Raw genomic sequence first — 16,028 nt, forward strand, 5'->3', positions numbered from 1 at the left:
AAGACCCTGGTGGCTTACTACTTATAACTATATTTAGAATCTCTCCCCTTTAAATCATTGAAAAAACATGAAAAAAGCACTTTGTGAAGAATAAAAACAGTTAATGTTTGTACAATCATTAGAACGTTGCCAACTATTTAATAAATGCTGTAAAACATTTGTTAAACAAAATGTACTTATGTATGACAACTGTTAACTCCTTCATAATTAAATATTTTAAAATATTGCTACTGTTTCTCTGTGTGGATGATAATGGTCAAGAACACAGACTTCACTGTCAATTTTTAATGTTTACAACATTAAGTACAGCCTTGTTGTACTTAATTGTACTATTCAATAAATACTTGGTCACTCGCTCAATACTTGCTCACTCATAATATAGACTCTCTTAAGCAATTATTAAAATTCACAACCTTCCAAGAAGTGGAAGGTTATTAATTACAAATAATTAATTTGTAAGTTTAAAGGTAGACATTTATTTAAGGTATCTCTCTTATACACGGCCATTCATATCATTTTACAGATAATATGAATGGTTTAATCTAACAGTTTAATTAGTAAATTCATTTTGCAAGGCAACATTTAAAGCATTCTCCACTTTTACAATTCTGTAGACTACGTACTTGTTTGCTTCAACAAGTTCGCTCTCTTAGACTTACAAAACTCACTTTAAAACATTCATTACCTTTTGTTTTTTACAACTGGGAACAGCAGTACTTTTCTCTTGTTCCTCAGAGTCTCCACATGTGTCTACAGTGATAGGTCGCTTTTTAGAGGAACTTGAAACATTTTTAATTATGTACTCTGAAACTAAAGGCACCTTCCCACAGGTACTCGACTTTTTGATACTCTTCCTACGTTTTACATGAATATTCGCATTTTTCTTTCTCTTTGGTTGCAAAGTCTTCTTTCTGTTGTGCAGCATTTGGCATAGGATAAAGGAAATGGTTAACTGAGCATTTTTAACACATATTATCTTCATATGTTCAATCGTTTTCATGATTTTCATAATATGGACCATTTTCCCTAAATCCTTCCGAGGGGTGGCTGTTATACTTCCAAGCAGTGTGGAAAACTGACTGTAGTTGTATTCTAATTCTGTCACAGTGCTTCCATAATTTATGGATGCTATACATGGCACAAAGTTGATGTATGTGGAAACGGAATACTTTGATTCCTCAAGAAGTTTTTTTATTTCTGAAAGTTCTTCAAGTTCTCTTGACAGCAAACGAAGAGCATAGGAGCAGTTAACAGCTTCATTATATTTGTAGATAATATCCAGATCTTTCTTAAGCTCAGAAATAGCAGTCTTTATCACCTTCCAAAGACAATCTGTTGGATTACCTTTTAGAAATGAGAAAGAAGTCATTTTTTCTTGGCAGTGAACCAGTTCAGGAAGAAGTGACGAATCAAACCAAAGCATACTTCGAAACCGCTGCTTGTCTAGTTTCTTTGCCACTGAGTTTTTAAGAAAGTGAATTGTTTCTGAGAGCATGACAATTTCAATATAGGTTTCAACGGCTGCAGGTTTTAAAATTACTGCCTTATGGCTGTAGGTTTTCATCATGTTCAAACTATTTTCTTCGGTGATAAAAATACTATCTATGCTGTCTTCTTGCAGCAACTGAAAACATTTTTTTAAAATTTCTAAGTCATCGGTACATCTCAAAGTGAGTTCCTGTAATTTTTTCACATCTGCAAATTCAGCTTGATCCAATATTTCACTAACACAACAGATATCTGGATGTGAAAGCAAAGTACCGTTAAGCCTGGAGTTTTCTATGCTAATCATTGCTTTGTTTACTACAGCATTTGACTTTCTGGAAGCAATCACCGAATCCTCCTCAAGTCCAATAGTGGAAATTTGTTCACTGCTTAAATCTTTGGACAATGTATCATATATCTTCTGCAACTTAGAAACAGCACATTGATTCATTCTAAGTAGCATTTCTTTGTTCTTTTCGGAGTATTTTTTGCAGAAAGACTGTCTCTTTTCTTTCCAAACAAGACTTTTTGAAGCATCAAAAAAGATATGTTCCAGACCATAAAGAGCTATTTTAATATTTACTGCCTCATTACTCTTGATAAAATTAACTTTTGAGGAGATAATTTCCATGATAATCCACAGATGGTCTTGTTTTCCTGGACAGGAATCATTTTGGGGACAGTCCCCATACATACTGATCAGGCTTAATGTACTTTTCCTCAAGGTTTCTAGGTCTCCTAAACTATCCCCAAAGTTAACTCCACAGGTAAATGGCACAGAAAGAGAAAAGTCAAAGCAATCTGAACACTGCTTCATTACTGCTTCACACTCATCAATCTGTCGCTTATATTTTAAGTATGCGTAGTATGAATTATTTTCCCTTTTGCTTTCTTCAAACAGTTCAATTAATTGATCATGATAGCTTTGCAGCTCGTAGAAGGCATTATATTTTAATCTGCCTTGAAAAGCTGGATAGAAATTGGATTGTTGCTGAAATCCACGTGGTCGGCCAAGCAGCTCACTGTACAGTGTATCATCATACCAGAGCAAGCTCCGGAATGTTTGTTCACCTCTTAGGAGTCTTTTTTTGTTTTCAATGAATTGAATAGTTTCCATCATCATTTGGAGTTCTACCAAGGAATCAATAGCACACGGTTTTAATCTGTGTCTGCAGTTACTCCACAGGTTTTCTTCTACCAATAGGTCTCTTGAAATCAAGATTTGTTTAAATGAACATTTTTGTTTTCTTTCAAAAGCTTCAACAAACAACGGAAGAATATTTAGACAAACTTCAGTTTCTTCCTGCAGAATCTGTATAGATGACGTTTCATCTGCTCTCCTCAAAATTTGAGTGAGCTTAACTATAGGAGCCAAATTATTACTTGAACAATGTTTTTCTTTGAATTCATTCATATATGACGTAGACTTCTTCGGAGGAGGAGGAGAGACTTTGGAGGGTTCAGACTGGGCACGCAAATGAGGCATATGATTCCTTCCTGTAATGCCTGGTTTGGAGTCACAGGCTATTTCTGAATGTAATGAGGAGTCACACTGAGAGTCATGACTACCTTTTCCCTCCTCCTTCTTTCTTTTGTTAAGCTGATTAGAAGCAATGTTTCTCAAAGAGATTGCCTCAGTAGCCTTTTTAATCTTTACATGAGAATCAATCAAGTTATTTTTCATCGTTTTCTCACTTAAGCAGGAGGAGCCTCCTAATATCTTATTTTTTTGACCTTTGTACTCAGTCTTAACACTTGATCCTTCAGTCATGTTCATGTGAACTGAATCCTTTCCTTTTTCTGCTTGTTTATCTTTCCACATTTCTCTGTCCTGAATGTCTTTCTCTGCAATACCTTCTTGGGAAGAAGAGCCCTTTATGTTGTCTTTTACGAGCAGAAAACTATCATCAGAAAATACTTTCATCGTGTTGTCTTTCCTTTCTTCAGTTTCTGATGTGACAGTCACCTCAGAATTCTCAGCATCTGTTTCATTCCCATCGATATGAACGCATTTACTTGAAGAGCAAGAGTCTGTCTTTTGAAGTTCGTTTCCACCACACCCTTGCAGACAGTGTGGGGCAACGGCAGACACTGCTGAGAACTCTACAGCAGTGATGCTCTGCTCAGCCATGGAAGACTTAGAAGATTCTCCCTCACTGTCTGTTGCTGGAGCAATTGATAACAGTTGAGGAATTCTGTTAGACTTTTTGCTTGTTATCAGAGTTCGACTTAATGGATCCATAAGGAAGTTTCCTCTAATAATGCCTGGTTTGGAGATCTCCTTAGGAGTTGTCCATTTTTCTACAGGAAAATTTACCTCCAGGTTTCTTTTATAACCAGATAAAACAAGGTTGTTTGGTTTGTAGATATCAATGTTAAAAAAATGCCACACCTTTGATTCTAAGACAGAAATAATTATGTCAGTTTTCACTTTTGTGTGGGCTATACAAGTTGCATCATAATTTTGGTCCACACCAAAACTTATGTTGTTTTCCTTTATGCAACTTAAAGATATCAAATTTCTTTCACTCATTATTTCTTGAGCCTCAGAACTGTTTACTTTTGTTGTATACTTAATATTATCAAGTGCTGAATGGTTCTCAAGTTTTTCATATTTACTAATGTTAGATGAAAACTCTGTATCAGTTTGATTTTCTTTTTTAGTTAGTTTCTCATCTGGGCGGTCTGGAGAAAAGAGACATCCGGTTTTTCTAGAAAAGGGCTGAAGTTCTTCTGATGATTCGGGACTTCTCAAACTGCTGTTAGTATAAGCTGACTGACTTGTACTTTCAGACACGGAGCACAGGGCTGACTGTGATTCCGGACACACTTGATCACAATATTCTCTCATGTGAACTGTGGTGTGACTTCTGGAGACACTGGACACATTTTCAGAAAGGCACTCTGTGAGTCTCTCTCTACTTGTTCTATAAAACTTGTGCTTTGATACATGAGTTAATGATTTATCAACTTCAAATCCCAAAGCTCTACTCTCTCCAGGTTTATTGTAGTTTCTTTTTGACAGAAAATGTTTAGTGGAATAATACTTTCTTTCAGACACAGAACTATAACCTTGAAGGTCACAACTTTCCCAGAAACTATTGCATATGACTGAATATGCTCTTGGTAAAGGGCCCCTTCTTTTTTCTCCCACTTTAGTTATCAGCTGCAAAGACGTGTGAACTCTTCTGTGAGCTTTTTTTAAATGAAGAACGGCTCTGTCAAGTTTTCTGGAAAGACGTTTGCTTTTACATAAAGATGCTTCACTATTTAGAATATCCAGGACACTCCTAATGTGTTTTTCTGACTGTGAAAAGGTTTTAATTCGTTCTTGGGATAACGAAAAAAAACATTCCAATGAGTCTTGACTTGTTAGCTTCCTCCTCTTCTCACAAATTTTGTGATGTCTTAAATTTTTATCTGGTATGTTCTGGTCTCTGAAAGGTGTACGGGGCTTTCTTTTGCTAATTCTTGCTTCTGTCTCCCTTTTACTTCTAGTATCATTACCACTGGTTTTTGACTTTGTAAGGGAACAACTGTTTTTGTTATTTACTGTTGTGACATCAGAAGGTTCAGTTAGCAAAGATCTGTTCTGTTTTTCAGACATGTGACTCACATGCATATTATGACTCATGTCAAAAGAAAGTGAAGTTTCAGATTTACTTGTTAGTCCAGAGTCTTGCCTTATATTACCAAATCCACCTTCAGAGGGATGATCTGAATTTTCACCAGAACACTGAGAATGAATTTCAAATTCTAGAACTTCTTCCTCCTCCTCATTTATTTCTGATTTTGTGGCTTCAGTTACATACTTGCAGAAATCATCTTTCGATGCAAGGGACTCAACAGTAGAACTGAATCCTTTCATAAATGTATTAGTAATCGTAACTTGCAGATCAGGAAGTAAAATTGGTTTGATGAGCTCTGCTTTGTATTTTTGTGTAGAGGAAAAAACACAACTGTGTTCGTCAAAGGGATGCTGGTCCCAATTCTCACCTCTTGTGGTGCTTTTCAAAACTTCCATCTCCCCATTACTGCTTCCCAACAGACCTTCCCAATCGATGCGAGACTTCAGAGCCTCATAGGAGTCCTCGAATTCTTCATAAAGTATATTTTCTGGGCTATGAGTATCCTGTGGAATACTCACAGGAAAAGCATCATCACTCTCTTCTGATCCTACTTCAGTCTCATTATCCAATTTGAAACTTTGAAGAACTGAGTTGTCACTTACTGATTGATGAAATGAGTTGTGGCATCGATTTTTATCTGTACCTATTTCACAAGCAGAAACCTTAAGTCTGCTTAACAAACCAAAATCTGGACTCTCAGGAGAACAAGTTTCTTTAAACTGGGATCTTTGGTGATCTTCAGGATTTGTGCTTACCACAGGCATTGTGGCATCAGCTATCTCAACTGCAGCACGTGAGGCTACATGTACTGAAGAACTTGCAACTTGGAGAAACGCTGTGGAAATCAACTGCTCTCCAGTCCTTTCAGTATTTTGAATATCTTTTTCTTTCATGATGGTAATGGGATCTTCATTTTCTAGTGATGTAGACTCAGTGCATACATGTTTTATCCCACTAGTTAAGTTAAAAGCAGGAGAAAATTCTTCAGAACTCAGAATTTCAATTCTATTGTCATCTTTATTCACCCGCCTTTCACCTATGTTGGTAAAAATTTTTGTTTTGTGTGTCTGAAAACTCTGCTTCTCATCTCCATATATATTCCCTATGTTGTTTCCTATAGATGAAGCAATGTTCTCCATTTCAGCCTCCTTCTGGTTTTCTTTATCATTCTCTCTTTGTTCTCTGAAATCAGTATTCAGGTGCACACCATTGTTCAACTGTGCAATACAGAACTGAGTATAATGTTGACCTTTATTGTTAATTAGAGGAGTTTCTTTGCAGTCTCTTTGCATGTCTTTTAGGGACACTGGATCATATTCATTTCTCCTTTGAACACATATATGTTCTCTAATTATGTTGCAATTTGCATTATGAGCTGTTTTAATACCATGACATGAAGTAACAGCTGGTAGTTGTGTGGTCTGGGGAATGTCTCCTGCTTCCTTGAAAGCATCAGCCATAATGTTAATACAGTTTTGATCTGGTTTTTCCAATTTTAGCTCCAGTAGTTTTTGAGAAATGGCAAAATTTGTATGAATATTATCTTTATACTCTAAAGAGTTCTTAGGAGGCTTCAGGGGAAGTTTCTCCACTCTTGGAGTAAGATTGTTTTGTATTTCCAGTGCTAGGTGACTTAGCTCATACTTATCCTCTGTGGTAAATGGCAAAGGTTTTGGTTTTTCTAACCCTTGAGTAATTAATATTTGATCACAATTTTTCTGCAAATAATCAAGACTCTCACCCTCTTTGTTGTCTTGGTTCAAAGAAATGTAATTATCTATTGGACCGATTTTTATTTTATTAGTAAAAGAATGATCACTTCCTTTCCACAAACTTTGCTTTTCTTCATATTTGGCATTGTCTTCTGGGTCGGTGAAGTTTCTCATCTTTCCAATATTTTGAATGTACTCATGTACGCTTTCTTCACTTTGGAGTGGAAAAAGTGTAGACATTTGGTGACCAGTCTCATATACAGTTTTAAAATTAGAAAACTGTGATTCTGGAGAGATGGGACCACTGTACTTGTCTGTACAAGTATTCATTGATTCGTAAGAGTCGTGTGACTCACTGCTTTCGTCCGTTAAAAATGGGATGGTGTCTCTCTGCCGGGATCTCTGAGCTTTTTCTTCCTTGTGTTTTTGGATTTCAACTTCTGGAGCTACACTTGACAAAAACATTGGGAAGGAAAAATCATCCTGGTTCTCACATTGTCCTGTCATGGTAATTTTATTGGGAGCTGTACAATCATAGGTCTTAGAGCCCAGGTTGTGAGCCTGGGTTTGTGGATCATCCAAAGAAATTCTGAAGCAAGAGGCATCCAAATAGTTAGTAACAACAGTCTGATCACCAGGCATGCCTTCAGATGTGGAGGCAGGATTAGTTGGCATAGATGACAAGTTTATTTCTGAATTAACAAAATCTAAACTCTTCTCAAATGGCAAAATCTCACTTAAACCTGTAACAGTATTATGTTTTCCCATGCTTTCTTCTCTCTTCATCAGTCTTGGGTCTTTGATGAGTTTTGAAGTAATAACCGTGCTTGAGTCAGTATTGTTATGAAGGGGGAAAGCAGTAGCAAGACTACTTAAAATAGCTTTAAGATATGTCAAATTTAGGAGGTCACCATTATTAACACTTTCTCTGGTATCACTGGGAATAAATGAAAGGCCTGAATCACATGCAGGTAATTGAGAAGTGTCTCTGCACTCTGCTGAATTGTACTCCATATGTCCACTGTATGTTTCAAGTACAGAAATGTTTCCATTTTGCATATTTCCATAGGAATTAGAAATATCTGAGTTGGAAGGATTTATTTCTGAATTTGACGCATTGCATGAACACTTTTCCTGAACAAATGGATCAATAGGTTTCCTGAAATGCTCAAAGATGACAGTAGCATCTTTTCCTTTTCCAATTCTTTTGGCCACTGTACAGTTATTCAGAGAACATGTTCTTTCTGTGGAAATAATAAGAAAGTAAGGAAAAGGAGGAAGAAAAAGTGTTTCTACAGGCGACTCTATTGATGCAAGCAAACCATGTCATGAGTGGCACTGACGGAAAGTCTATCAAATAATCTAACGATGATTAAAGTACGTTCTCAGCAGAAGCAGCAAGAAGAGAAGAGGATGAGTAACTGACCAATGAAGTATAAGTGATGGAGCATGAAATTCTGTCTTATAGGTCCCTTAATAACATGTCTTTGCCATAAAAATTCGAATTCTGACAAACACCAAGAAATAGAAAAATTAAACAGGAATAAAAACATACTTTTATCACAGACTAGGTATTCTTCTCTTAGTTTCCTACATGCAGATATTCTATAATAGAGTCTACATATTATTAGGTCAAATTATCTCCCTGTATCTACTGTTACCTTGCTTCATTTCCCTCTACCACAGGAGAACAAAAACAGAAAGGAAAGGGGAATTAGGTGAAGAAATGGGGGTGGGTGGAAGAGCAGAAAGTTTGCACAAAATCTTTCCCAGAAGCCAAAGCAAACCACTACCCATGCTCCACTATGAAATAAATATTCTGGCAAATAATATATGTAAATAAAACCCTGGAAAATAGAAGCAGATTTTCTTTCAAATTTATAGAGATTATTCCTAAAACTTCATAAAGAACTTCACAGAACAACAAAGGAACTTACAAAAATGCATAATGAGCAAGTGAAATGTTAACAAAGCATTCATAGCTAAGTGAAAGTGAAAGTGAAAGTCACTCAGACATGTCCCACTCTTTGTGACCCCATGGACTATACAGTCCATGGAATTCTCCAGGCCAGAATACTGGAGTGGGTAGCCTTTCCCTTCTCCATGGGATATTCCCAACCCAGGGATCAAACCCAGGTCTCCTGCACTGCAGGCGGATTCTTTATCAGCTAAGTCACAAGGGAAGTCCAAGGATACTGGGGTGGGTATCCTATCCCTTCTCCAGCGGATCTTCCTGACCCAGAAATCGAACCAGGGTCTCCAGCATTGCAGGTGGATTCTTTACCAACTGAGCTATTGGGTACATAGCTAAGCAGTACCATGAAAATACTATTATTAAAATAGACTAATAATGAGAAATTGCTCATGAATAATATATGAAATCATAATCATATCACTGAGAATGTACCATTTAGTTTTTACAAAATGTCAAAAAAAACAGCTCTGTTGAAGATTCCCAAATTATATAACCATTGTGATTATACTTTCAATTACAGTAAGCTATGGTGGAAATATGCTCAAAAATAGGGATGAGACTAGCAGTATATTATTACATATATTGGAATACATAAAAATACATAGTATCTTCAAAAGATTAATAAAAAAAGACAATGCAACAGATAGTTGGGCAAAGTATATGACTAAGAAAATCATGGGTTAAATAAAAATTGTCAACAAATATAAAAAGTTGTCCAACCCCACTAAATGCACAAAAAGACTCATATTAAAAAACCTTTTAGATGGAAAGATTCTGAAGGATAATTAATTTCCCTTTTCAAGATAAAAACACTCAAAAAAAAAAAAAAGATAAAAGCACTCAACTAACCAGGAATAGAAAGGAACTTCCTCTATATGGTAAAGGACATTAAAAAAAACCCCATAACTAACATGATACTTACTGGCAAAAAGTAAACACTTTCCCCCTAAGTTCAGGAACAAGACAAAGATGGCCACTCTTACCACTACTATTTATCATTCCACTGGAGGTTCTAGCCAAGGCAATTAGACAAAAAGAAAAAAGAAATAAAAGACATCTAGATTGGAAAGGAAGAAGTAAAACTATCTCTATTTGCATATGGATCCTATCTTGTGTATAGAAAATCCCAAGGAAATCACTATTGCGAAAATAACTCCATTTACAAGAGGATCAAAAAGAGTGCAATACATAGGAATACATTTAACAAAAGAAGTATAAAACTTATACTCTGAAAACCTCACCTTATATCCACAAAATGGCTATAATCAAAGTCAGATAATAACAAGTGTTAACAAGAAAGTGGAGAAATTCTAACCCACACACACTGTTAATGTAAATGTCAATGGTGCAGCCACTTTGGAAGATGGTCTGGCAGTTCCTTGAATGGTTGACACAGACTTCCCCTATGATCACATGACTCTCAGCTATATACCTAAGAGCAAGGAAAACACATCTACACCTAACCTTGTACAAGAAAGTTCTTAGCATAAATGTTCGTAATTGCTAAAAGGTGGAAACAACCCACTGGCCATCCACTGATGAATGAACAAACACAATGCAACGTGTGTAACAGAACATTATTCCCCAGAAAGGAGCGGGGTGCTAACACATGCCTCAACATGCCTGAGCCCTGAGAACACTGTTAAGCCAAAGTCACCAGTCACGAAAGGCTCCTGTTTATGGCTTCACTCGTATGAAATGGCCAGAACAGGCTTACCAGAGACAGAAAGCAGACTGGTGACTGTTTAGGGGTAGTGTGCGGCTTGCAGAAAAAGACAAATAAAAGCTTTTAATGGGTAAATAGTCTCTTTTTGAGCTGATAATGATAACACATCCCTCTCACTATGCTGGCAGAAACTTTTTAAATTTAATTTTTATTTTATACTGGAGTATAGCTGATTTACAATACTGTGTTGGTTTTAGGTATAAAGAAAAGCGATTCAGTTATACATATAAATATATCCATTCTTCTTCAGATTCTTTTCCTGTATAGGTTATTGAGTAGAGTTTCCTAGGCTATACAGTAGGTCCTTGCTATATGTTTTATATACAGTATTTTATACATGTTAACCCCAAACTTCTGACTTATCCCTCCCACTTACCCTTCCCTTTGGTAACCATATGTCTGTTTTCAAATCTGTGAGTCTGGCAGAAATATATTTTTTAAAAGTATATCGTGCTGGCAATGATAGAGAGTAATTAAGGTAACCTGATGCAACCACTTTTGAAAACTATGACATTGTTTCTAAATTAAGTGGCACATTCCTGATGTAGATATATACTCTGTATAAAAGTTTGCACATAAGCACTGAGACACTTATATGAATGTTTAAAACAGCAATGTTTGGAATATGAAGAAAACCACAAAATGTCCAAATATACTCAGAAGTACAATGTAGAGTCATAAAATTGAATATTATGTGTGTGTGTGTGTGTGTGTGTATATATATATATATATATATGAGTGAAAATGAAGAAACTATGGTTATATTTATCAACATGGAAGGATCACACAAACATAACGCTGAGAAAAAGAAGTAACAAAAGCAATTACAGCGTTAATTCTAGATATATAAAATCAAACACGGGGAAAGCACACCTATTTTGCTTAGAGAATCATGATGTATTAGAAAATAATATTCAGCAGAAGACCACCACAGATGCTACTGAAGTATAAAAATATATGTATCTTACCAGTTCTCTTAGGAAATCCTGTTGCAAGGGGTCTCAAAGATGTCATAAAGTGTCCATTATCTACTTTTTGACCAATAAATTTTACTGTTACTATTGCATATGGAAGACACTGCCTAGGTTTATCTACTGGCTTTGAAAGAATATTATATTCATACAAGTATACCTAAAAAATAAAGAACATTTTTATTATGATTAATTTTTACAGACTTGAAAAAGCTTCTATTTTAAAAAATCTATTTAACTCCATGTTGCTATTTATTAACCATCTTTGATACATCTCCCTCTCCCTGTCTTCTTCAACTCTAGTTTTCTTGAAGATGAATTTTTTTCTCCACAACATCTTTTATCCTTAATAGGCTTCGAGTATCAGCAGAAACAGACACAATCTCTATTTAAATATAAAAGCATTTCTCCATTAAAACTTCAATGTTTTGCATATGCTAGGAATCACTATATTATATTTTATCTGGGAGGAAAAGTCAACTAGAAAAATAACAATAGCTTAATATACCTTACATGTGGGAGTAAAATATCCTCATTTAATCATATATATATATAATTATACATAATGGTATTTATAATTTAATCTTCTATAAAAGGTTAAAAGGTTAGATAAGTGTCTCTTTTAGATATGACAGAAAATTACTGTTTAATAATTAGTCGACTATATAATGACTAAAACATAAGCCTTTTCTCCTTTTACAATGTACAAAGGATCAGTAGGATTATTTCAAAGTATCTTTGTTTTGCAAGTTAAGCATTAATCTATGAAACATTTAAATAAAAGGAGCTACTTGGAACAAAATTAAGTGCAAATCTAGAAGCTTCTTTATTTTTTATTTATTTTTTTTAACCATTGATTTATATTTTTATTTGGAAATGTTTATACCAATACAGTGAAACTAAATTTTAAACACTGGATGTCATTAGCTTGGATATCCTTAGTTTATTATAAAAGAGGAACATGGAAATTATTTACATGATGAAAGATTTCAGAACTTCAGTGGAATGGGCAGCTTCAAGTGATGCCATTTCAATAGTGACTTATTTCAGTCAACATATTTCCCAAGAATGTCACCATCTCTAAATAAGAAATAATCCTTGTCGTCTAGAACTACATTGGTGCCTCCATATTCTGGGAGAAGAACTTTATCTCCAACTTTCACACTAACTGGCTGAATCTCTCCACCCTTTCCTTTAGAGCCTGATCCAACAGCTACCACCGTTGCTTGCAATACTTTTCCTTGTGATTTTTCTGGAAGCATAATGCCTCCTTTGGTTACAGTTTCGGCTGCACTTCTTTCAACTAATACTCGGTCAAAGAGGGGAAGAAACTTTCTGAATGCCTGTCCTGCCATGACTCCGGCTGCCGCAGTTCGCACTCTGCACTCACGCCGCAGGCAAAAGGAGAGACCTACTCTAGAAGCTTCTTTATTAATGTTTTCAAATCACAAATATTAAAGCAGCTTTTACTATTTACTTACTTAGGTCATATTATATGGAAAAAGGGTGCCAACAGATGTGGCAAAGTTGCCAGAAACCTTTAATTCATAAAAAAACAGTGTCTGTGAAGACACTCTGTGTTACCTTGTCATCTTACTGGCTTGTTTGGTATTCAGGTCATATTATATGACCTAAACAAATATGAATGAAATAAGAGATTTCCACTTAATATTTTGGACAGTTGTTTTAAGACTTGTATCATACAATGTGAGGCAAGTGACTTTCAAGTAGTCAAGTGAATCAAAAAGTTAACATACTGCTGAACTGTAGGCTTGTAGTTCAATGGTATCCTTCAGAGAAGGTGTATTTCTTGACATATGGCAGTCAAAGTTAGGAGAAGGATCCAAAGAAACTTTGCTTTTATCTAGTGAAGGCTGAATTTTCTTCACTTTTCCAAAAAGAACCTGGGGAGAAAAGGTAAAAAGAAAGTCAATAAAGATATACCAGAACATTTTAAACTCTCATATCAGGAAAATAAAACTAGCTTCTATTTTAAGGAAAGAAATTAGAATGGGGAGATAATTCATGTCCCAGATGAATGGGATGACTTATTAGAATTATGTCAATTCCTCCCTAAATCAAACTCTTAACACTACAGTAATTTCAACAAAAATTTCAGAAAATCCATTTACGGAAATGAGTTTTAATTTAAAAACTTCCTTGGAAGATGAAACAAGAATAACCTACAAAATTTTCGAAAAAAATATTTGAGTCAGAAATAATGATGAAACAGGAAAAGTGACACATACTTCCAGATATTAAGTACTTTTTAAAAGACTACTACCACAAAAAAGGCAGAGATGGAAAAAATTCTACAAAGTAAAAAGTCCAGATAAGTCCAAGCAGCTATAAAAATACAGCATAATATTAAAAGCATCATTTGAAACAGATGAAGCAAAACCAGATTATTCACTAAATGGCATGGACCTGAAAAACATTAAATTCGTCTCAATCTATAAACCAAAATAAATACCAAATAAATTAAATATTTAAGTAATGTAAACACTGTAGAAAGAAATACAAATATTTATCTACTCTCAAAGAGAATTCTTTTCTAACCATATTGCCAAAAAACCACGAACTGAAATCATGCTTCTTTGTAAAATACTCCAAAACTTCTGTACATCACAAAAAAATGATCAGGTTGTATCGCAGAAAACAACTTGTAAGGCAATTTGCCTCCAATTAAAAAGTACATTTTAAAAAAATGAGTATAAAATTTTTAAAAACTATGAACCATTAAGTGATAAAAGGTAGGAAAAAGTGCAGTTAATATGAAAACAAGTACAAATTTTACATCCCCAATTCTATTACTTTTATTTTTTCATATGCTAATAATTCATTCAAAGTTAAAAACAATATTAAATGTAATGTGGTACTCTGTACTTGGACACTGGTAGAGGAAAAAACATTAGTAGAAAAACTGGCAGAAACCAATAATTTGTAGCAAATAGTACTGTACCAATGCTGGTTTCTTTCATTTTATTATTTTTTTAAAAAATTGAGATATAATTGACATATATACTATTAGGCTCTTCATTTTAACAGAGGTGCCATAGTTATATGAAATGGTAACATCAGGGAAAACTGTATACAGGAACTTTCTATACTATATAACTTTTCTGTAAATTTAAATTTATTCCAAAATAAGTTTATTTAAAAAAACTTAAAAATAAACTCCTTTATTTTAAAAAAGAAAGCACTAAGTGATAAAACAGTATACAATGAAAATCCTAGCTCTCAAGAGTCACTTTAATGAATTGATAATGCTGATGAATCAATTAGAAAAATAGAAAAAACAAAAATCTAGAAAAAGTTGTTAATAGGCAATTCACTCATCATCAGTGAATACATGTTAAGCTCGGCAATAACTATGAAAAAGAAAAGTTGAACCAACAATGAGAAATTATCACATATTAGACTGGCAAATATTGTTTTAAAAATATAATACACAGAGATAGCAAAGACAAGAGATAATAAACATTCCACATGCTTTGCATAGGAATGGTAGTTAGTCTAACATTTCTCAGGACAACTGGGCATTACATATCAAAAGCTGGGAAAGTGTACGTATACCTGTGACTCCTAACTTGACACACAGGAATTAATCAATTACTTCTTAGCAAATAATCACAGGTGTGTGTAAAATGTACCTACATGAATAATCCAAGTACTACTTAAAAATACAAAACAAAACAAAAGTAATTTATATCCAAACATTGAAAAATTTGTTAACAAATTTATGGTAGTGCTGTAGAGTGGAATACTATATAGTCATTCAAAATGATATTACAAAAAATACTGAATGGTATGGAAAATGATTTTATAATCAATAAAAAAAGTTATATAGTATAAAAGTAGTAATGTATTTTAATGACCATTGTACAATGCATATCCATGTATGGAAGCAGAAGACGAAGTATAGATACACAAAAAAATTAACTATCATTATCAATGGGCTTTTCAGAGCTTTTGAGTATGTTCCAAATTTCCTAAAATCAGTATTTTAATATAAATTACACTTTATGACTTTGATAATACCCAAGATCTAAAAATAACTAAATAATACCAAATGAACCATTGGTTTTATGTGGATGTATACACATCCTATGGAGAAGGAAATGGCAACCCACTCCAGTATTCTTGCCTGGAAAGTCCCATAGACGGAGGAGCCTAGTAGGCTACAGTCCATGGGGTCCCAAAGAGTCGGACACGACTGAGCGACTTCACTTTCACTTTCATACACATCCTAAGTTACATAACTGAGGGTCCTGTCTACCTACTGTGATTTTAGTAGTCTTGGCAAAGCTGCAGTTAACCAAAAAATATATCTTGGCCCATCTGTGTCTGTTGATACAAATTGACTGTAAGACTGATTTTTTCCTCAATTTTGAATAACTTCGGACTTTCAAAAAAGTTACAAAACTATTCAGAGGTCTATATACTTCTAACCTCGTTTTCCTAATGCTAACATCTTATATAAGATAGTAAAATTATCAACACAAAGTAATTAATATTGTCTAACACTGT

The 16,028-nt window shown here is 34.5% G+C and overlaps 2 protein-coding genes across 2 annotated transcripts in view; both read right to left on the reverse strand.

The window, feature by feature from the left end:
* Positions 1 to 16,028, reverse strand: part of TEX15 (testis expressed 15, meiosis and synapsis associated) — a 73,032-nt gene that overhangs the window by 9,555 nt on the left and 47,449 nt on the right. Inside the window, exons 5-7 of the mRNA XM_043893851.1 lie at positions 13,256 to 13,402; positions 11,496 to 11,658; positions 686 to 8,070 (exon numbers count right to left, since the gene is read on the reverse strand). Coding sequence (XP_043749786.1) covers positions 686 to 8,070; positions 11,496 to 11,658; positions 13,256 to 13,402 — 7,695 coding nt within the window. The remainder of the gene's footprint in view (positions 1 to 685; positions 8,071 to 11,495; positions 11,659 to 13,255; positions 13,403 to 16,028) is intronic.
* LOC122688044 (10 kDa heat shock protein, mitochondrial-like) lies at positions 12,417 to 12,919 on the reverse strand. Its single transcript, XM_043893852.1, has one exon. The coding sequence runs from the start codon at positions 12,851 to 12,853 to the stop codon at positions 12,545 to 12,547; it is 309 nt and encodes a 102-aa protein (XP_043749787.1). The 5' UTR covers positions 12,854 to 12,919; the 3' UTR covers positions 12,417 to 12,544.

This window comes from Cervus elaphus, chromosome 32, assembly GCF_910594005.1.
Source record: "Cervus elaphus chromosome 32, mCerEla1.1, whole genome shotgun sequence".
In the NCBI taxonomy this organism is placed as follows: Eukaryota; Metazoa; Chordata; class Mammalia; order Artiodactyla; family Cervidae; genus Cervus; species Cervus elaphus.

Excerpts from the sequence above, each read along its gene's own strand:
- LOC122688044 (XM_043893852.1), bottom strand. The coding sequence starts at position 12,853 with ATGGCAGGACAGGCATTCAGAAAGTTTCTTCCCCTCTTTGACCGAGTA.